Source organism: Arvicola amphibius, chromosome 1 (genome assembly GCF_903992535.2).
Source record: "Arvicola amphibius chromosome 1, mArvAmp1.2, whole genome shotgun sequence".
Taxonomy (NCBI): domain Eukaryota; kingdom Metazoa; phylum Chordata; class Mammalia; order Rodentia; family Cricetidae; genus Arvicola; species Arvicola amphibius.
The window spans coordinates 148341572-148363615 of record NC_052047.1 but is presented as its reverse complement, the minus strand read 5'-3'; the positions used below and the strand labels follow the sequence as shown (position 1 = coordinate 148363615).

Below are 22044 nucleotides of genomic sequence, written 5' to 3'. Positions count from 1 at the left end.
TTTCAGTTCAACATTGGATTTATTCCTGAAATCCCAAAGGCGCCTCCAACTCCTCAGCCAAGCCCCGCCCTCTAGCCCGTAGCTGGGAAGGGGGCGGGGCCACCTTACGCCAGCCTCTTTGTGTTGTCTTTGAAACACCTGTTACTTTTTCTTCAAGACTGCCTCTCCCGTGAAAATGTCCTCCGCGTTTATTCCAAGTGAGGAGTCCCTTTTTCTCTCTCTGGTCTCTCTGCCTCAGGCAGATCTTACATTGATGGTGGCCTGCCCGGCTCCCAGTCTGGGCTTCTCACAGAAAGTGTTTTGACTTGAACAGCGCAGGGGCCCCAGACTCTTGGAAACGAAGGACCATCTGTGTTGATTAAATATTATACCAAGGAGCTGGAGAGATGGCCCAGAGGTTAAGAGCATTGGCTGTTATTCCAGAGAACTCAGGTTCACCCACGTAGTGGCTCCTTATTGTCTGTCACTCCAGTTCCAAGACTTCGGAGGGCAGAGGTCACCAAGCATGTACGTGATGCACAGACATACACTCAGATAAAAACCCATACACACAAAAATAAAAATTTAACGTAAGTATTATACTAAGAACCACTCATAGCATCAGCCATATGCCAGAGCCTGCTATGAGAGCTACAGATGGACCGTTCCCGTAGTTTCCCTAGATCCCTACCTTCATTGAAGATTCCTGGTGCTGGCTGAAGAGGTCCTGCAGGGACCCACAAGGGCATGTCCGGGCCATTCCCTTCTCATCTGACCTGCATCTGAAGGAGGTCTGGATTGTTAGGTTCCCAAGCACAGAAACTCAGATTCGTTCATTTCATTCACTCATAAAAGACCACCTCCCTCACAGGCAGATGGGCCAGCCCAGATGCGTCTTCCCTCCCTGTCCCCAACCCCTCTCCAACTGCCTGTCTACTTATTTTTTTCTCCCAGGAGCCCCGGGTGCCCTCTGGAGGCACTGCGCCCCACAGTAGGTGCTCCAAAAGTGTTTCATGAACGGCCAGCTAGGACGCCTGGGGACCGTACCCCGCGAGCGCTCCAAGCCTGGTCGGCTGCCGCGCCCCCATCCTGGTCAGAGCCTCTCACCTGAGCTGGGTGTCCCCCGCCCCCCGGGCCGCCTCCTGCCCGGGCCTCCCCGCTCCCACTTCCTCCCGCCGCCCCGCCCCTTCCACATTCCTGTCCCGCCGGGCCAGCCCCGCGCCCGCCGCAGCCAGCCCGCCGCGCACCACCCGCCGCTCCGCGCACGGCTGTCCGCCCGCTCGCCCGCTCGGGATGAAGGCGGCCCAGGCCGCGGGGGAGGAGGCGCCGCTAAACCGGCGCTCGGTCAAAGTAGTCCTGGTGGGCGACGGGGGCTGCGGGAAGACGTCGCTGATGATGGTCTTCGCCGCCGGGAACTTTCCAGAGGTGAGTGCCCTCACCCTTGGCCTTGCGCTGTCCCCGCGCTGGAACGCGCCAATGTGCGGGTCTGCCAAGAGCTGCCTCGAAGTACCCAGCTCCAGTCTCCTGAGTGTGTGTGGGGTGGGGGAGAGAAAGAGGGAGATGTCCCAAGAGAGCCTGGGGTCGAAGGCAGAGTTTTTCAGATTTAGCCTGTAGGGGCGAAGTGAGACTAATGGCACTTAGGGGGAGGGGTGTCCCAGGGACTGAATTAGGCCACCTGGGGAAATAGCAAATCCTAGGAGAGCAGTTGGTGTCACAACTTGGCTAAGAGAGAGTGAGGACTTTGGAGCCAGACTGGCAGCAGCCAAACCAAGCCTTTGCCTCTTACAGCTGTGTGCCTTTAGGCAAGTCCCTTACCCTCTCTGTGCCTGTTTCGTTAACTGCCTGGTAGGACTAGCAGTCCCTACCTGAGTTCAGACGAGTGAGTGGATAGAGGTGAGGAGCTCAGCTCCAAGTCTGCATGCAAGGACTCAAGAAAGTTGATAAATGATGTCCCTTGGGAGACACAACTCTTCTCTCTCTGGCCACTGTGGTGCAGATCCTGCGTTTCCCCGTAGAGAGGAAGATAGGAAACCTAGACCTTTCTCTGAAGAGCCCTGTTCGCCTGCTGACTTGCTTTGACTCTAAGCCTCAGTTTTCAGAGCAGCATCATGGGAAGGAAGGGAGTTGGGAAGGTGAGGCAGCAGGCTGATCGACAACGCAGCGCGGTACGGGGGTAAGGCTTGGCTCTCTGGGCTCGCCCTTGGGACAAGCTCATTGGCTGTCCAAGCAGCTCGGCAGGTCCAGTGACCAGGACAGTGACAGTGACTGAGCCCACTTTCTGTGCCTCCATGAGTCTGCCAGCAGCATGTCCGTTTCCTTTCCTGTCCCTGTGTCCTTCCAGCCTCTGGGACTGTGCAGAGCTGGGCAGTCTAATGCAGGAGTCCGAGAAGCTGCCCTGGCAAAGGTGTCAGCAGGGCTTGCTTGGCACTCTACACCAGTGAGCTGTTGGTTTTTATGTTTTGGGGCCTTCGTGGTTTCTGTTTTATTCTTGAAACAGGATGCCACTGTGTAGGCCTTGGGGCCTCCAGTCTCTTGCCCTGAGGGTTGCTGGGATTACTTGTCTGTGCCACCATACCCAGCTATGAGCCTTTGGTTTTGTGGATTGAAAAGCTGACATCACATCCTTTGACCAATTACACAACTTTTTTTTAAGCTGAGGAGATAGTTTCCAGGTCTCTAGGTGCTGCCCGTGGAAACCTGGCCGTTGTGACAGCCGGGGGATCAGAGGAGGGCACCTAAAGAGAGAGGGCTCAGCATCATTGTCCTGGATCAGACATTCCAGATGGACGCTGATTGCAGGGACCATGCTAATTTCATATGGAAACACCTTAAAGCCCATGAACTATGTATGTTTTATAGGACACATTGGAGTGACAAAAGAGCAGAGTAGGCGTGTGTGTGTGTGTGTGTGTGTGTGTGTGTGTGTGTGTGTACCATTTGTTCTTATTCTCCCTTTGTCTGGGAGGTCCCTGACCTGAGAGAGGGCTCTTTTTAGTTAATTAGTTTTAGTTACATCAAGTTAGTTTTGTTTTGTTTTTGAGACAGTCTCCACAGGTAGCCTAGGTTCACCTCAAATCAGTGATCCTCCTGCCTCTGCTGCCATAGTGCTGGGATTACAGGTGTGCAACACCACTTACCTGGAATCCCAGCACTATAAATTGTTTTTTATTTTGTTTTGTTTTTCTGAGACAGGGTTTCTCTGTGTATGTAACCCCAGCCATCCTGGAACTCTATCTGTAGACCAGGCTGGCCTCAAACTCAGAGATTCACCTGCCTCCACCTCCCAAGTGCTGTGATTATGGGCGTGCCTTTTGAGGGGACCATGGCGGTAGCTCTGATGTGGAGCTCAGGTTGCCTTGCCCTCCCCAGGGCACTCCGTGACCTCTGAAGCCATCACTGCTGTCTCTTGGCCCAGCTTCAGCCGCTTCTGCCTCAGGCAGCCCTAACAGTCAGGGCGCCAGCAGCCTGGAGGCTTAGGGTCCATCTTTCAGGCTTTCCGCTTGCAGCCAAGGGTAGAGAAGAGAACACGCTGGAAATGTGGAGCGGCCTCTGTGACTCTCGTTGGCTGTAGCCCAAGTTTAAGGCAGAAGGGGCAAAATAGAGTTTATGGGGTAGGAAGAGGCATCAATCTCCAGAAAGCCTCAGCTGGCACCGAGAAAGCAAACATTCCTAGTAGCCAGGAGGTAGGAGAGAACACCCGGTGTGCAGAACTAGCCAAGTTGTAAGTCCTTCTCACACTTTTCCAGTCTCAATAGGTTCCACCTGGGGAACCCTGTTCTTGTTCTGTGATAGTCATCTGTCTGTGAACCCCAGGAGGGCAAGCCTGGGGCTGAGTCACCTCTGTCCTGGGTCAGCTTGGGCCAGACCTTGGGTCTCTGGCTGAGCAAAACTGAACAGATAAGATTAGGCACTTATGCCTGGGGGGGGGGGGGTCAAAGAACACCACAAATGGTATAGATAAAGTAACATTCCCAAGTAAAGGGTGGGGCGGTGACACTTTTCAGTGGCGAAGATGACACAGCCCTTTTCAGCTGTCTGTCTGATGTCAGGAGCAAGAACTGGTGAGCTCAGAAGAGGAAGGTGGCTGACTGGTGTAGTCCATGAAGACCGACAGCCCCTGCTCTGCTTCTGCCTGCCCCCCCCCCCCCAGTGCATGACCCTAGGCAAGTCACTTTCCTCAGAACCTCTTGAGGACTACGGAGGTTGTCGTCGGAGTCCAAGAAAAGAGCCTTAGGGAGTAGTGGGCTGGGGCCATCTTCACACTTTGTGAAGCACTGGCCTGTGGGGTCATCCTGACGCTCAGATCAAGAGAGCCCCTCAGCTGGTATGTGGGTGACCACATCACAGTCTCAGATCAGAGGTCAGTAGTGCCACGGTGACAGGTTCTTGCTCTGGGGCAGAGGCCAGAGGCTGCAGTTGGGGATGGGAAGGGTACAGCGAGAGGGATGGGTAGGACTGGTATAGATACTGCCAACCAGGTGAGCAGTGACCACCCATGCTGGACCAGGCCTTCCCTTTGCATCCCAAGGTGACACTGTTTCTCCTCACCAGTGATGGTGCAGACCCAAGACCACACACGGCTGGTGGTTGTCAGAGCTGGGTCCTAAACCAAACTCATCTGATCTCAAAGTCAGTGCTGTCCTCGCTCTCTTCCCCTCCAACAGGAAAAGTGCTGAAGGGAAGAGGGCCTAAGCCTGTAAACAGGGATGGGAAGGCAGCTTGGGCCCTTGTCTGTCCCTGTCCACTTCTATTGCTATAGGAGGTGGCAGACTGTCCATGCTGACTTCTCCATTTGCCCTCTACTGCATGGCCTCCCAGGTGCCCTGGAGAACATACTGACCCATCACTGTGACTGCCCCTCCCAGCTGACCAAGGCCTGACTCAGAGGACAGGCAGGCAATCTGGCCATAAGACAGACAGGCATGAAGTCCTACTGAGTCATAGGCAGGTAAAGACCCTGCCCGACATGGGAAAGGAAGAGACTAGGGATCTCCACATTGTGACCCTACTAGCCAGCCCTGGCCAAGTGATAGAAGCCTAAGGGGTCCTTACAGGAAGTTAAACATGGAATGGTGGCTCATGCCTGTCACCCTAGCACTCAAGAGGCCGAGGTAGAAAAACTGCAGTAAGTTCCAGGCCATCCTGGGCTACACAGTGAGAACCTGTCTGAGCGTGGGGGGGGGGGTAAGGGGAGGAGAGCGGGAGGGGGCGGGGAGGAGGGGGGGATGGCTCACCAACTCTGACAACCTGAGTTCCATCCCCAGCACCCACATAGTAGGAGATCACAGATTCCTGTCCCCTGACCTCTCATGGGTACTCTGGCATGTGTGCTCCTCCCCCAATAAATACATGTAATTAAAATCAAGCAAAGAGGGGCTAGGGATAGAGCTCAGTTGGTAGTGTGCCCACCTGGCATAAATGAAGTCCTAGATTCAGTCCCCACCATCAATCACATAAACCAGGTGTGGTGCCTGCCTGTCTATGTTTGCAGAATTCAGGAGGTGAAAGCGAGAGGATTATAAGTTCAAGGTGTTCCTAGGCTATGTGAGACCCTGGTTCAAATACTAAAACAGTAACAAGACCAGGAGGTCCAGGGCTACTCATAGCCAAAGGCTCCAGACATAGCAGTTTGGCATGCTCCATTACTTGTGGCTCAGGCCCCTAGCTTTTCATCTAGCTATCAGACCTGTCAAGTCCACTTTTCAACCATTGTAGAGAGGGTGCACTCCAAATCTGAGACAAGGCAAGTAGTTGTGGGACTTTGGGAGGGGCAGGAAAGAGAAGGGGAGCCCCAGTGCCTTCTGAATCAAGGAGGCCAGCCAGTCTGCAGGGGACAGGCCTGGGTTGGGGTAGGGGACTGTCTTAGTCAGGGTTTCTATGGCAACAAAACACCATGGCCAAAAAACAAGTCTAGAAGGAAAGGGTTTAGCTTATACTTCCACATCACTGTTCATCATTAAAGGAAGTCAGGACAGAAACTCAATCAGGGCAGGAACCCGGAGGCAGGAGCCATGGGGAGCCAGGCATAGTGGTGCACACAAGCCATGGGAAGCAAGTCAGTAAGCAGCACCCCTCCCCTTCCCTTGTTTGTTTTTTCCAGACAAGACTTCTCTATGTAGCCCTGGCTGTAGAGACCAGGCTGACCTCGAACTCACAGAGATTTGCTTACCTCTGCCTCTGAGTGCTGGGATTAAAGTAGACATGGGAAAATAAGGAGTTCAAGATCATTTCAGGTACACAGTGAGTCTAGAGTACCCTAAAGACTACAGAAGATCCTACCTCAAAAAACAAACCCCCCACAAAATCCCAATACTCCCTACATACACACACCAAGAGTTGTGCTGAGCACAGCAGTGCACACCTGTAATCCCATCAGGCTAGCCTGAACTACAAAGTTAGACTCTGTCCTAGAAAAATAATAACAGGACTAGAGATGGCTTAGTGGTTAAGAGTCCATATTGCTCTTGCAGGACAGTGGTGGAGTACCTCCTTGATCCCAGCACTTGGGAGGCAGAGTCAGGCAAACTCTGAGTCCAAAGCCAGCCTGGTCTATAGAATGAGTTCAAGGACAGCCAAGGCTACACAGTGAGCCCCTGTGTGGGAGGCAGGGAGTGGAGAGAAAGGAAAGGAGATAAATGCCTGACGGCTGGGTCTTATGGAGGATTTGCTCAGTTGAGGCTCCCTCTTCTCAGATAACTCTAGTTTGTATGTCAAGTGACAGAAGACCAGCCAGCACAGACACTGTGCCCTGGGCAACCCATTCAAGAGAGGACACTTCGGGGGGGGGGGGGGGGCATCAGGAAAGGCAGGCTGAGACAGAGTGTGTGAAAGGACTCTGTCAGGATTCTAAGAGATTGAGAGGAGCCTCACATGGTGATATATGTCTCCAACTCTGGCATTCAGGAGGAAAACCAGAGGCTCATTAGGTTCTAAGTGAAACTGGGCTACACAGCAAGACCCCATCTCAAAAAGAACCAAAATGGGGGCGGGGGGAGGAGGCAGGCGTCATGGTGCTCACCTTTAATCCCTGTGAGTTCAAGGCCAACCTGGTCTACATGGCAAGTTCCAGGCCTGTAGTTAGGGTCACACAATGGGACCATGTCTGGAAAGCTCAAAAAGGGGGCTAGAGAGATGGTGCGGGACCTGATGCTCTTGCCGAAGACTCCAAACCACATGGTGCCTCACATCCTTGAGTAACTCTAGTTCCGGGGCCTTCTGCTTTCTTCTGACCTCATGGGCATGTGGCACACATGTGCACATTCATTCACGTAGGCAAAACACTCACACACATAAAACCTTTTTTAAAATAAAGAAGGAACCGGTCATGTGAATTCCAGCACTTGAGAGGCAGAAGCAGGTGGGTTTACATAGCGAGTTCCAGAGATATGTAGAGAGACCGTCTCAAAATGAATGAATGAATAAATTAAAATTGTAAAAGGAGCCTCCCTAGTCACTGTGGTTTTTTTTGCTGTGAAGAGACACCATGGCCAAGACAACTCTTACCAAAGAAAGCATTTAACTGGGGCTTGCTTGCAGTGCCAGAGGTTTAGCGCATTATCTGCATGGCAGGGAGCATGGCAGCACAGACGTCATGCTGGAGAAGTAGCTGAGAGTTCTACATCAGGACCCGCAGGCAGCAGGAAGAAAGAGTAAACTTGGTGGTGCTTGCTTGTAATCCCAGTACTCAAGAGGCTGAGGCAAGAGAATTGCCATGAGTTTGGGATAGTCTAAGCTAAGAAGACCCCAAGTCAAGGGGTGGTAGAATGTTGCATACCTTTGATCCTGAAACAGGGGCTGTGAGCAGAAGAATCAGAAGTTCAAAACCAGCCTGGGTTTTATGAGAGCCTATCAAAGTAGACCCCAGATAACAGAGAGAATGAGCTCTGCAAGCCAGACCAAGTCCTCTTTAGTTAGTCTAGGCTCCTTGGTGCCCAGAACTAGGCTTGGACAAAGTGCGAATGTTTGCTGGATGAACATATGGGTGCGCAAGGGAAGAAGCAGGTATATGTTAATATCTTCCCAGAAAGAGGTGTGCGCACACACGAAAGCTCAGAAGTGGGCACGGGACAAAGGTAATACCAGTAGCCAGCATGTGTGGGGTCTTGTTTTGCACCAGACCGAGCACTCTGCCTGGACCATTTCACTGACTCCTTGTGGCAATATTCTACCCCTACCACAAGGACATCATCTTTCCGTTTATAATCAAGGAAAACAAGGCCAGGGAAGATGGGGACCTTCCTGGCACCCGGCTCTAAACCTTTCCCAAAGGCTGGTCACTGTAACGCTGGGAACCTTCTCAGAAACAAGCACAATGAGGGGGTTACACATTCCCGGAGGTCTGCTTTGCCCCAAATCCCTCAAAAGCTTCCTAACTGTCTTCTTTCTTCTTCAGAGCTACAGCCCCACAGTGTTTGAGCGCTATAATGTCACTCTGCAAATGCAGGGTAAACCTGTGCACCTCCAAATCTGGGACACAGCAGGTAGGTGGGGGGCTCTAGGGGGCAGGAAAGAGAAGGGGAGCCCCAGTGAATAGGCACTGGCATCAGGAGGGGCCCCGGGAACCTGAACCCTCCACCTGTATGTGCCCACTTCTCCAACCCAAGGCAGCTTCAAGAGATAGGCTGGTCCTGGCTCCCAAGCTTTGTACCCTGAATTTAGCTTCTCTCAGACCCCCTAATCTTGGTCTGTGCCCTCCTACTCCTGGCCTTGCCCATACATGGGTTGGTTAACTAAAGTCAAGGAGACCCAGCAGCCCCTGATAGTCCACCTGCTAAGACCTCTCTGTTGGGGTCACATCTGTCCCCGCTCTCACTGCACAAGCAAGGGCAAAGTGGATTCCTAAGCCTGGCCTCTGCCTCAGGCTCACTCACTTGAATAGGGTCTTCCAGTGATGGCGTCTCCAGGCCAAGGCTGCCACATCTCCCAGGCAAGCCAAGTAAAAGCCACCACCAGGGGACATCCACATGACGTACAAAACTTGACTCCACCCCCTAAAATCCCTGGTCTGCTAAGTTCCCTCCCTGATGTTGGGAAGATGCTGAGAGCAGGCAGGAGAACTAGAGAGTGACTCCTCTCCTTTGCCTAGGGCAAGATGACTATGACCGCCTCCGACCCTTGTTCTACCCCGATGCCAATGTCTTGCTCCTCTGCTTCGATGTGACCAGTCCAAACAGCTTTGACAATGTCTCCAACAGGGTAGGTGATGGGGTGAGGGATGTGTCACTTCAACACCCAGGCCACTGCCCATCGCCCTTTGCTCTGTCAGCTGTCAAAGCTTGGCAGACCTGGGGCTAGACAGATGACTCATTGGTGAAGATGGCATACTGAGCTGGGCAGTGGTGGTGCACGCCTTTAATCCCAGCACTCAGGCAGCAGAAGCAGGCGGATCTCTGTGAGGTCGAGGCCAGCCTGGTCTAAAGAGCTAGTTCCAGGGCAGCTAGAGCTGTCTTTAAAAACCAGGAAAAAACAAAAGAGGGCAGGGGCTGGAGATGGCTCAGAGGTTAAGAGCATTGCCTGCTCTTCCAAAGGTCCTGAGTTCAATTCCCAGCATCCACATGGTAGCTTACAACCATCTATAATGGGGTTTGTGGCCTTTCAAAAGGGACCCGCCCAAGGTAGAAAAAAAAATATAATGGGGTTTGGTGCCCTCTTCTGACCTGCAGACATACATACAGACAGAATATTGTATACATAATAAATAAATAAATATTTTAAAAAAAAGAGGGCATACTGAGCTGGGCAGTGGTGGCTCATGCCTTTAATCCCAACACTCGGGAGGTAGAGGCAGGTGGATCTCTGAGTTTGAGGCCAGTCTGATTTACATAGTGAGTTCCAGACCATTTGGGAACACACAGTGAGATTCTGCTTCAAAAACAAACAAACAAACAAAAAAGCTGGGCAGTGATGGCACATGCCTCTAATCCCAGCACTCAAGAGGCAGAGTCAGGTGGATCTCTGTGAGTTCGAGGCCAGCCTAGTCTACAGAGTGAGTTCTAGAACAGCCAGAGCTACACAGAGAAACCCTATTCCAGAGGATCTAATGCCCTCTTCTGGCCTACACAGGCACAGCATGCATGTGTTATGCAGACAAAGCATCCACACACACATAAAGAACAAGAAATTTTCAATTGCCAGGCATGGTGGTTCATGTCCTTAATTCCAGCACCCAGGAAACAGAGGCAGGCGAATCTCTAGGAGTTTGAGGCCAGCCTCATTTACATAGTGAGTTCTTGTAGTTCATAGTGAAATCCTGACTAAAAACAAAAATAAAAAAAAAAAAAGGCTTGGCAGGCCCTTGATGAGTCTGCTGGGTTTGATATATCCATAGATAATGTGAGGTTCAGAACAGGGCAGCAACTTGCCTGGAGTCACATAGAAATGTGGTAGCAGGGCCAGTCCTCCGACTCACTCCAGTGGCTCCCTGCCTGCCCTTAGTGCAGCCCAGACACTGGGTCTTTTCCTTCTGACTCTGCTGAGAATGCTGGGCGACTCAGGCTGCCTCCCGAGCCTGGGCCTGCTGGAGGTCTCGTGAACTATAAAGTCCAGTTCTAGCAGCTGTCGGCACTCCACTCCATGTCCGCTGCTGATAGTCAGCAGCCTCTCATGATGCCCAGGATCAAGAGGGGTTCTCATGGCTCCCATCAAAGGTCAAAGAGGCAGTATTTTGTTTTCCTCTGCCCAGCTGTGGCACAGCCCCTCAGCCACTGCTTACCAAGACCTCCACAGAAGCAATACACTGGGCAGTGACAGCATTAGCAAAGGCAGCAACAACATTTATTAAGAATTTGCACGCCTTTAATCCCAGCACAGAGGCAGAGGCAGGTGGATTTCTGTGAGTTCAAGGCCAGCCTGGTCTACAGAGCGAGTTTCAGACAGCCAGGACTGTTTCACAGAGAAACCCTGTCTCGGGGGAAAAAAGGAAAAAAAAAAAGAAAAGAAAAGAAAAAGACTGGCTATGTAATGGGCACTGTTTATTTACCTTCATGGCAACCATACAGAGTCAAGATACTGTCATTCTTGGATTCAGTCACTTTCTATTAAAGTGAGAAGTCAAGGGCTGGAGCCTAGGCAGACGCTCAATGCTTTTCTTCGGAGCTAGTGCTGAGCACATCCCTGGACCAGGCCTTGTTACGGGCATGAGGACAGGAAAGGATAGTGGTGCCTGTGGTACAGTGGCACAGTGGGTAGACTCCAGGATTTGCTGATGGATGGGAGAGACACTGGACCACAGCAAGCAGAAAACTGAGTCACTACTTCCCCAGGATGAGAGGGAGGAGTCACAGGACTGTGGTAACTGGAATCTGTGGGTCCCCTGCAGGGAGTATGGAGCTGGCCAGTTAGGTAGGGTACATCCAAAGGACCTGAGGAGGTCACCCAGGGAGCCAGAGCAGCTAGGGGAGAGGAGACCATAGGCCAGTGGGAGAGGAGGGCAGAAGGGGATGAACCAGGAGAGCCAGAAGGGTGGGTCCTGGATCTGGATCTAGTGTAGACTGCTCTAAAGGAGCTGATCCTGGTGTCTAGGTTCCTACAGTTGGGTTCATGAGGCCACCGGACAGACTTGGTGGATGGAGAGTGGCTCACTTGTAACTCTCCCCTCCCCATGCAGTGGTACCCCGAGGTGACGCACTTCTGCAAGGGAGTGCCCATCATCGTTGTGGGCTGCAAGACAGATCTGCGCAAGGACAAGGTGCTGGTGAACAAGCTGAGGAAGAATGGGTTGGAGCCCGTGACCTACCACAGGGTAGGAAGCTAGCCCTTGGGCCAGAGGACTTGGGGGAGGGAACTCAAGATACTGCTCCACTGTGCCAGGTGTGTAGCACACTCGGAGGTCTTGGGGGATGTCAGGAACAGCTGGCACTTGGAAGCAGAAAGCAGAACACTTTCTAGAAGCTTCTGTCAGGAGAAGGGCGAATAGATACATATAGCACAAATGGGGCCCCTGACGTCCATGTTTTTAACCTTCTCTGCAACACACAGGTTAGTTGTTCACTACGGGTGTTCTAGAAAAGCCCCACTTCCCACTGTTGTCCTCTAGACTCCCGGATGGCCAGAAGGGCTGCAAGGAGACCAGACGTGAGTTCCACCCTGTACCCACAACTCATAGTAGCTCCTATTTTTCCCTGGCAGGGCCACGATATGGCAAGGTCTGTGGGAGCAGTGACCTACCTTGAGTGTTCAGCTCGGCTCCATGACAACGTGGAAGCCGTCTTCCAGGAAGCGGTTAATGTGGCGCTCAGCAGTCCGAGTCGTAACTTCTGGCGGCGGATTACCCAGAGATTTTGCCTGATCTCCTGACTAGTTTGGAACCCACCTTGCCTCCCAAGTCCCGCGGCTGGAGAAAGACCCAGGAGCTGACCCGCTCTGTTGACTGGGCTGGACCTAGTCCGCAGGCTGAGCCGGTAGAACCATACCTCCACAGATGGACTCCAGAGAGGCCTGGCTCCCGGACCTAAGAATCCTGAACCGAGAAAGAATGTTCCCAGACCCTTAGCTCTGGAACCATTAATAGACTCCCTGTGCCCAATCCTGGACTTGCATGTTGAGTGGGGTCTGTGGAGTCTGGTCTGGCGCCACCTTGTGGCTATTCTCTGAGCTGTACCTAGAGGACCTAGGGGTTCTTGGGACATCCGGCCAGGGCCAACACCCTATCCTGCATCTTCCCTGGTCATCTCATTCATCCCGTTGATAAGTGTAACAATTAAAATGATATCACTTGTTATTTGTGTCCTGACTCTTGCTTCAGAGTATCTTTACATATACTATACTAGGTAGGGAAGAGCCCACCCACCTAGATCCTAGGGTGGGACTGCTAGGAATCCCAGCCTGACTTTATCACTTCTAACACCTTGGGAAAGTTCTAGGCCAAAACCTCATCTGTAAAATGGCCAATCAGAAATTACCCCAAGCAGGGCGGTGGTGGCGCAGGCCTTTAATCCCTGCCTCGAAAAAAAAAAAAAAAAAAAAGAGAGTCTCGAGGACTAACACATGCAGAGAGAGAGAGAGAGAGAGAGAGAGAGAGTATCTCGAGGACTAACACATGCAGAGAGCTTAGCAGTTAACTGGCTCTGAAGATGCACAATCTTATTTAGCTAGTATATTAGGCTTCTCCAGAAACACAAAGACACACAGTTCCTTTAAAGAATTTGCTCACAGCTGGGCAGTGATGGCACACATCTTTACTCCCTGGGAGGCTGAGGCAGGAGGATCTCTGAGTTTGAAACCAGCCTGGTCTACAGAGTGAGCTCCAGGACAGCCAGGGCTACACAGAGAAAGCCTGTTGGGGTTTGCTCATTGTGGTGTGGAGAAACACCGTGGTGTTTTACAAGTACCAACCATGTAAGTCTAAATTCAATCTGCAGAACCCATATAAAAAAAGCCAAATTCGGGGTTGGTGAAATGGCTCACCGAGACTGACCTGAGCTCCTTGGGACCCTGTGATAGAAGGAGAGAACCGACTCCTGCAAGCTGTCCTCTGACTGCCACACGAAGCCTTAGTATAAGCCCAAGTAAAATTGAAACGTTCTGTGAAACTTTTTAGAGCTGAGTGGTGGTGGCGCACGCCTTCAATCCCAGCATTTAGGAGGCAGAGGCAGGAGATCTCTGCGAGTTCAAGAACAGCCTGGTCTACAGAGCAAGTTCTAGGACAGCTAGGGCTGTTACATAGAGAAACCCTGCTTCAAAAAAGGCTAGAAACTGGAGAGATGGCTCAAGAGCACTGGCTTCAAAATAAATAAGAAACAAGCGAATGAAGCAAGCAAGCAAAAAGTACTGGCTTCTCTTCCAAAGGACCTAGGTTTGGTTTCCAGCACTCACAACCACCTGTAATTTCAGTTCCAGGGAACTCAATGCTGTCTTCTGGCTTCTGTAGGCACCAGGCACAAACGAGTAGGCAAAATATAAACAAACATAAAATATAAAATCAAGCTGGGCAGTGGTGGCTCACCCCTTTAATCCCAGCACTTGGGAGGCAGAGGCAGGTAGATCTCTGAGTTCAAGACTAGCCTGGTGTACAAAGCTAGTTACATGACAGCCAGGGCTACACAGGGAAACCCTAAATCCATAATAACAATATAAATAATAAAAAATGTAAGTTGCATATGTGAGTGTGTATGGCAGCACTCTTATGTCAAGATGGGAGGCATACACAAGAAAGTCCCGAATCCCTTGCAAGTTCAAAGCTCACTAGCAGGGGTATATAGGGAAGCTCAGAAACAAGGGAGACTGCCTCCCAAAAGTTGTCCTCTGACTGCTACATGTGTACTGTAGAGCATGTGTGCACGTATGCACTTCACACACACACACACACACACACACACACACACGGTATGCTTTAGGGAGCCTGCTCATGCTGGTGTGGCTGTGGGGTCTGGGCTGGCAAGGCTGATGGGTGCCAGGCAAATGAGTCAGGGTTGACATCCAGAGTTTGGATTTGCAGGGCTGTGGGCTGGAAGCTTAGGCAGGGTTTCTGGATTGCTGACTCAAGGCAGAATTTGTCAGGAAACCACAAAGCCCACACATCCTGAGTGCCACCTGCTTTATTCAAAGACTACCAATTTATACTTATTTTCTCATGTATTTATTTGTGGGGGCTGGGCTGCGCGCCACGCCGCACCTGTGGAAGTGAAAAGGTAACCCTTGAGGGACAGTTCTCTCACGACGTGGGTCCCTGAGATCCACTCAGGTTGTCAGGCTCGGTAGCAGGTGCCTTCTTCTGCTGAGCCATCTCACTGGGTCCCAAAGTCTACCAATTTAAATATGATCACATCTATTCTTTCTTTCTAAGATAATTGGGTTTTATTTAATTTTCTTTTTAAATTGCAATTTGTTTGTTTTTTTGAGCTCCCAGCAGGCTCTCAGCAGGTCAGAGGGACAGGGTTTCTCTGTGTAGCTCTGACTGTTCTGGAACCCACTCTGTAGACTTCCTGGCTTTAAATTTTAATTATTTTTACTATATGTGTGAGTGTTTTGCCTATATGGTATATCTGATGCCCACGGAAGGCAGCAGATGGCAGAGCTGATGTTCCAGAGTGTGATGAGCTGCACACCCGTGGGAGCTGGGAAGCAAACTGCGGTCCTCGGGGAGAAGCCAGTGCTCTTAACCCGGAGCCGTCTCTCCAATCCCAATCTTTTTTGTTTCTATTTTTTATTCTGTATATGCTAATCAAGATAACTGTTAGCATTGTGTGGAAGTACGTGTGTATATGAAGTACGTGTGTATATGGGCACACATATTGCCATGGCAAAGGTGTGGAGGTCAGAGGTCAGTTTGGTGGAAATGATTCTCTCTTGCTTGTGTGTCTGTTCTGGAGAGCGGTGTCAGCTCATCCCACTGTAAAGCAAGAGCCCTTCTATTGCAACTAAATTCCGTCAGGCGTGATGATGGCACATGCTCATGGTCACAGTGACACGCTGGGCTTTGGAGGAGGAGTCCGTGTGTGGTGCTCAGACCTGGACTTTTGTCTTCACACATGAGGCATCGCTCTACCATTGAGCTATATTCCCAGCCCTGAAGACCAAGCTGAAAACCCAAAGTGGAGCCAGGCGCACACCTTTAATTCCAGCATTCAGGAGGCAGAGGCAGGCAAACCTCTGTGAGTTCAAAGCCAGCCTGGTCTACAGAACTAGTTTCGGGACAGTCAGGGCTGTCACACAGAGAAACCCTGTCTCAAAACAAAACAAAGCAAAACCCAAAGTGGAGCCCGTCACCCAGTGGACTTTTCCACATGAGCCCAAGACTACTCACCAGCTGTGGCTCAGCCCTGTCACCCGAGCTGGGGTCTTTTGAGTGGAGCTGCTGAACTGGATGGGGGTGGCTTGTTCTCACTGAGTATCACATGCATCAAACCAAGGTTCAGGTTCATGACATGATGTGAAGTTCCGGGTCTGTTCCAGCTCAGGGCTCAGCAAGGTTAAGAAATACGTGCTTGGATTTAGTCAACGGGGCTTACTGAAAGCTTTGACTTTATTCAAATTACAACAGAAGAAACTCGGATTTCAGCCAGAGCACCTGGACAGAAAACTGACTGGTGTTGCTCTGGCTACTGTTTCACCGTTGGTTCAGATAAGGACTTCAAGCATGAGAATCACTCATTCAAACCAAACATGTAAACGGGTCAGAGAAGTGGACAGTAAGGGCCTCAAACCTCATCCCAGCTGGACCTCAGGTCCCCTCAGCCCTTGCAGGCATCTCAGTGCTGTTTGGAGAGCACTTTCTTGCAGAATCAGTTGTAAAAAACCAAAATTGAATTCATATTTACTTAAGGCCTTAGCATGTGCCAGACAGCATATACAGTCATTTTCTATGATATACCCCATATAAAGTTCCTGGGTAGATAACAGAGAACCCATACTGCACCCAGCTCACAGATGAGGGGCAGAGTTGGGCCAGGATTAAGCTCAGGATTGTCCAATATACTTGCATCAGACCTGCAAGCTCCATTCCTAGGCCCTGGCCCTCAGCAGTCTGCCCTGAACCCCAACTCTGGGCCCTCTCTATACTAATGTGTCTAGACTCTAAGGAGCTCAGTTTAGGGAGAAAAATCCCAGGACTGCCTTTTGTCAACGGGCCTCCTCCCTCCTGCTGCTCACCACTGCCATCACAGCAGCTTTGAAGACGAGTTGGAAAGAGCAGGTGATTGGGTCCAGACTGAGCCAGTTTGGAAAGTCTGAGACAGGAGCAAAACAGGAAATAGGAACCTAGAAAATAGCATGCCTGAGTTCTATATTCAACTCTCAAGCTAGGCTGTGGTGGCACAAACCTTTAATTCCAGCACACCACTGGGGAGACAAAGGCAAGCAAATCTCTGTGAGTTCAAAGCCAGCCTGGTCTACAAAGAGAGTTCCAGAGCCGGACGATGGTGGTGTACGCCATTCCCAGCACTTAGGGAGCCAGAGACAGGCAGATCTCTGTGAGTTTAAGGCTAGCCTGGTATCAGATTTCTGAGAACTGGAGTTACAGATAGTTGTGAGCTGCCTTGTGGGTGCTGAGAACTTCTGGAAGAGCAGCCAGTGCTATTTTGGGGGGGAGGTGGGGGTGGGGAGGAGGATGAGACAGGGTTTCTCTGTGGCTTTGGAGCCTGTCCTAGAACTTGCTCTGAAGACCAGGCTGGCCTTGAACTCACAGAGATCCACCTGTCTCTGCCTCCCAAGACTAGATTAAAGACATGTGCCACCACTACCCAACCAACCACTGCTTTTACTTGCTGAGTCACCTCTCCAGCTACTTTGAACTTCTTCTCCTTCTGTTTCTGTAGCCAACTACTGGGACTGCAAATGTCCACTATCACCCAGTGTTCGCTTTCCTGGCTTTTAGTGTGCTATCTAGCACTCCACCAGTAACTACAAGCCCCAACTCTTGAGCTTTTGGGGGGGTTGTTTTGTTTTATGACAGTGTCTTATGTATTCTGGGCTGATTCCAAACCACTTATGTAGTTTAGGATGACCTAGAACTTCTGGCCCTCCTTATTATACCTTGAAAGTGTTGGGAAAAGAAAGCATGGGTGCATCACCTACCCAGTTTTTTATTGCTGTTCTTGTTTTTTTGTTGCTTTTTTCCCCCTTATGATTTATTTATTTTTATGTGCATTGATGGTTTGCCTGCGTGCATGTCTGCTCAAGGGTACCTGATCCCTCGAGTTACAGACAGTTGTGAGTTGCCATGTGGTTGCCGGGAATTGAACTCAGGTCCTCTGGAAGAGCAGCCAGTGCTCTTAACCTCTGAGCCATCTCTCCAGTCTCAGTTGGTTGGTTTTTAAGATTTAAAAAAGTTTATTATTATTTCTATGTGTGGGGATGTTTTGCATGCATGTATGACTGTGTACCATGTGCATGCCTGATGCTCACAGCAGCCAGAAGAGGGCACTGAATCCCTGAAACCGGAGTTACAGGTAATTAATTATGAGTTGTCCTATGGACCCTGGGAATCAAACCTGGGCCCTCTGGAAGTGCACTCAGTGCTCCTAAGTGCTGCTGAGCCATCTGTCCAGGCCCTACTTGTGCCCATGCCCAGCTGTGCCATCACTAATGCCTCCGTAGGACAAGGGTGAGAGTAAAGGAATGTGGTGGAACCACATTCCTCCAGCCCTCGCCTCCCCTGGCCTGGGGCATGCCAAGTCCAGACCCTCCAGATTCTCACTTGCCTCATCTTCCTCAAAGAGGCAAAGCTACCAGAAGCACAAAATCCAGACAGGAAGCCACAATGCAGAAAGATGTGCACAGCCTCCCCATCCAGAGAAGAACCAAAGACCCCAGCTGTGCCTTGGGCTGTCCTGGATCTGGCTCCACTTCCTTCTGGCCTTGTCCCACAAGCACCTGACCACACCCACTCCAGTTGCACACACAGGGCCACACCCACAGGGCACTGGCCTCTCAGCCTTTGACCAGGCTATCCCCACATTCTCCTTGTCATGAAGTACCAAGGTAGTGTGGTCCTAAGTTCCCTCAATCGCCAAATCTTTAGGGTCCAATTTAGATACCATCTTCTCCAAGAAATCATCATCCTGCCTCTTAATCCCTCCTCTCTGAGCACACATTCACAGGCCAAAACTTGATCTGATCTCTGCAAACCCCTTGCAAAAGGATTCTGGGCCTTTCTTCCCATCCTGGATTCTCTAAAATGACAGCTCTGGCAGTAGGACAAGGCGGAGTGTCTGGCAGGGTGGAGGAAGATGCCAGGAGACAAGTCAGGCAACCATCCAGACACAAGGGACAAGTCACCACAAGTCAAAGCTTGGTGGCTTCTGGTAAGCCACGTATGACAGTGGACTGTGAGAAGGGTGGGGATGGTAAGTGTGGCCTCTCCCTGAGGCCAGAAACACCAAAATAAAATACCCCATGACCTCAGTGTGGGGACATGGCCCCACCGGGTCTGCATTCTGCGTTTCCAGCCACACACAGGCATCCCATGTGTGAAAGCTCAGGAGGGATGTGCTACAGAATCATGGAAGCCCTGCTTGCCCCCCAACAGCCCTCTTACTCCCCACCCCCACCCAGCACTTCAGTTAGTTCCCTACAACCAGTGGGGTAAGTGGGGCCTGACAGAGGGACCCAACCTGGGAAGACACTGCCCAAACACAGTCCCTCAGTCCAGCCTTGGGGTTGTCTGCTGATCTCCAGGACAGACGACTCCCTGGCATTCTCTGGGGCAGAGGGTGGAGCCAACACTGAGTCATAAAGCTCCCTGCACAGGCTGGGAGTCGTAACTGCATAACTGCGGATTATGCCACCCTCCTTACACTCTGGCCTCTATTCATGTCCCAAGATGAGCGCTCACAGCCCCAGGAAGGCATTCTGAAGCCAAGGCCCAGGGAGCCAAAGCACCCTGTGACCAGACCAGAGAACAGGGAGACCTAAAACAGGAGCAGCCTATTACGCACCTCTAAGCTGGGAGTGTGGGGGTGAGGGTGTCACCCCCTCCCCCAGTTAGATGCTCCTGAGGAGGAAAAGATTAGATAGGTAAAAGAAAGGGATTTTCCTAGCTTCAAATCCTGGCTCTGGAGCAAAGCATGGTAACAGAGGACTATAATCTTAGTACCTGAGAGCCAAGAACAGGAGCACAGCTGCAAGTTCAAATCCCGCCTAGTCTGCTTATCTATGTAGCAAACTGGATGCTAACTGGAGCTACATAGTAGCACCCGGTTTCAAAGAAAAAGGAGGAGTCAGAAAGATGGTAAAGACACTAGCCACTAAGGCTGATGACCTCAGAATCCCAGATCTCCAGAACCCACACGGAGGAATAGACTCAAGTTGTCCTCTGATCGATATATGAACATTGTAGCAACCACACACACACAAACACAAAATTTTAAAAAGGCCTAGATGTACAGCTGACTAGCTGTGTAATCTTGTGTTATCTTGTGTTTTTGTTGTTGTTGGGGCTTTTCTATGTTTTTAAAGATGTACTTATTTACTTATGTATGTGCCCGTATGTTGGGGGTGCATGCCTGAGGCCAGAAGAGGATGTTAGGGTTTCTCTATCACTCCCCATCTCTTCCATTCAGGAAACACCTCTCCCTAAATCTGGGACTTGCATTTTTTCTCAGCTAGATGGGAAGCCAGCAAGTCCTCTGTCCCCTCCTGGAGCTGGGGTCACAGGTGTATGAGAGACATTGCACAGAAAATGCTCTTACCCGCTGACTCATCTCTCTAGCCCCTCTATTTTTTTTAGAGATACAGTCTCACTGTGTGTAGCTCAGGTTGATCCTGAATGGTGAAGATCCTCCTGCTTCAGCCTCCTCAGCACAGGGATTACAGATGTTTGTAGCCATGCTTGACTCTAGGTCTTGATAAGCAGTTACTCAGGTTCTCTCAGTTTCCTTATCTATATCTCTTAATTATAAGTTCCCTTATTTCTAATTGTAGGCTAGAACAGTACCTTTTAGCAGGGGGAAGGAGTAATAGCCCTGGCTGTTCTAGAACTCACTCTGTAGACCAGGCTTGTAGAAGGGAGTGGCGGGCTGTGTTCCTGCCCGGCTCCCGCCCGGCTAGTTTTACACCTGAAACAATTACACAGAAACTGTATTCATTTAAACACTGCTTGCCCAATTAGCTCTAGCCTCTTACTTGCTAACTCTCACATCTTGATTAACCCATTTCTTTCTTTTTTTTTTTTTTTTTTTTTTTTTTTGGTTTTTCAAGACAGGGTTTCTCTGTAGCTTTGGAGCCTGTCCTGGAACTAGCTCTTGTAGACCAGGCTGGTCTCGAACTCACAGAGATCCGCCTGCCTCTGCCTCCCGAGTGCTGGGATTAAAGGCGTGCGCCACCGCCGCCTGGCTGATTAACCCATTTCTATTAATGTGTGTAGCACCACAAGGTGGTGGCTTACCAGGAAGATTCTAACCTGCGTCCATCTCGGAGAGGAGAGCTATAGCGGCTGTCTCACTGCCTTCTTCCTCCCACCTAAGGGCTGGCCTATCAAAGGCCAAGGCAGTTTCTTTATTTGACCAATGAAAGTAACACATAGACAGAAGATCCACCTACATCACAGGCTGGCCTCAAACTCAGAAATCCACCTGTCCCTACCTCCTGAGTGCTGGGATTAAAGGTGTGTACTACCACCACCAGCTTCTTTTTTGGGGGTGGGGGGTAGTTCAAGACAGGGTTTCTCTGTGTAGCTTTGGAACCTGTTGTTCTTCCAAAGAACCCAGGATCAATTCCTAGCATCCGCTGGAGGCTCACAGCCATCTGTAACTTCAGTTCCAGAGTATCAAACACCCTCTTCTGGACTCAGGGAGCTCGAGACATACATGAGGTACACAGACTTGAATTCAGGCGAATCACCCATACGCATTACAAATATCTAAATTAGCTGGGTGGTGGTGGTGCATGCTTTTAATCCCAGCACTTGGGAGGCAGAGGCTGGCAGATCTATGTGAGTTTGAGGTCAGCTTTGTTTACAGAGTGAGTTCCAAAACAGGCTCCAAAGCTCTACAGAGAAACCCTGTCTCAGAAAAACAAAAACAAAACAAAGCAAAAGAATCTAAGTTTATGCTAATGTTCACTTATTCACTTGGAATATATTGCTAACTAGTTATGAAATATAAGAATAAATGTAATTATTTATTGTGCAAGGCTGCTGCTGGCTCTGTAAACCAGAAATCATAGCATGCAAATATATTAGTATGTTCAGGGCTGGTTCCCTCATCTCAACCTAGGAGAGCAGGCACTCTGACCCTCCTGGAGCCTCTGGGAAGAGAGGACATGAGAACGTAAGCCTTCCTTCCTGCTGTAGGCACTGATGGCTACTGAACATTGACCGTGGCAGGACTGTCAGTACAGACAGCAGCACGTATCCCTTGTCCTCCAAGTCCTGTCCTCAGTCCTGCAGGAGAGCTTTGAGGACAAGATCACAACGGGCAGGGAACTGGCCTGTGACATGACTGTTGCTTTGCAGTCCACAGCACAGCTGCCGAATAAAATACCTCTTTCCTTGTATCTGCAACAGGGCGAGAAGAGTGACTTTAGTTGTGTCTGGCTGGGCAACCTTGGAGACATTTTGCCTTCTTGCCTAAATTGGTACCCACAGTTCTTTCCAGATGAGGAACCCAAGGTTCAGGGGGACCCAGAACA

General features: G+C 50.6%; 1 protein-coding gene and 1 long non-coding RNA gene across 4 annotated transcripts; one reads left to right on the top strand and one right to left on the bottom strand.

Annotated features, from left to right (window-relative positions):
- LOC119818414 lies at window positions 1-2151 on the bottom strand. 3 transcript variants are annotated; one of them, XR_005286111.1, is made up of 3 exons: window positions 1845-2151; window positions 1419-1503; window positions 1-761 (listed from the first exon to the last, which is right to left on the bottom strand). It is a non-coding gene; the product is annotated as an uncharacterized LOC119818414 (long non-coding RNA). The 3 variants fall into 3 exon arrangements; XR_005286110.1 differs by lacking the exon at window positions 1845-2151 and having other exon boundaries at window positions 1419-1683; XR_005286112.1 differs by lacking the exons at window positions 1419-1503; window positions 1845-2151 and adding an exon at window positions 1027-1078.
- On the top strand, window positions 1190-12697 carry Rhod (ras homolog family member D). The gene is made up of 5 exons (XM_038335726.2): window positions 1190-1404; window positions 8372-8459; window positions 9065-9174; window positions 11585-11719; window positions 12106-12697. The coding sequence occupies exons 1-5, from the start codon at window positions 1273-1275 to the stop codon at window positions 12271-12273; spliced, it is 633 nt and encodes a 210-aa protein (XP_038191654.1). The 5' UTR covers window positions 1190-1272; the 3' UTR covers window positions 12274-12697.
- Window positions 12698-22044: the final 9347 nt, after the last annotated feature.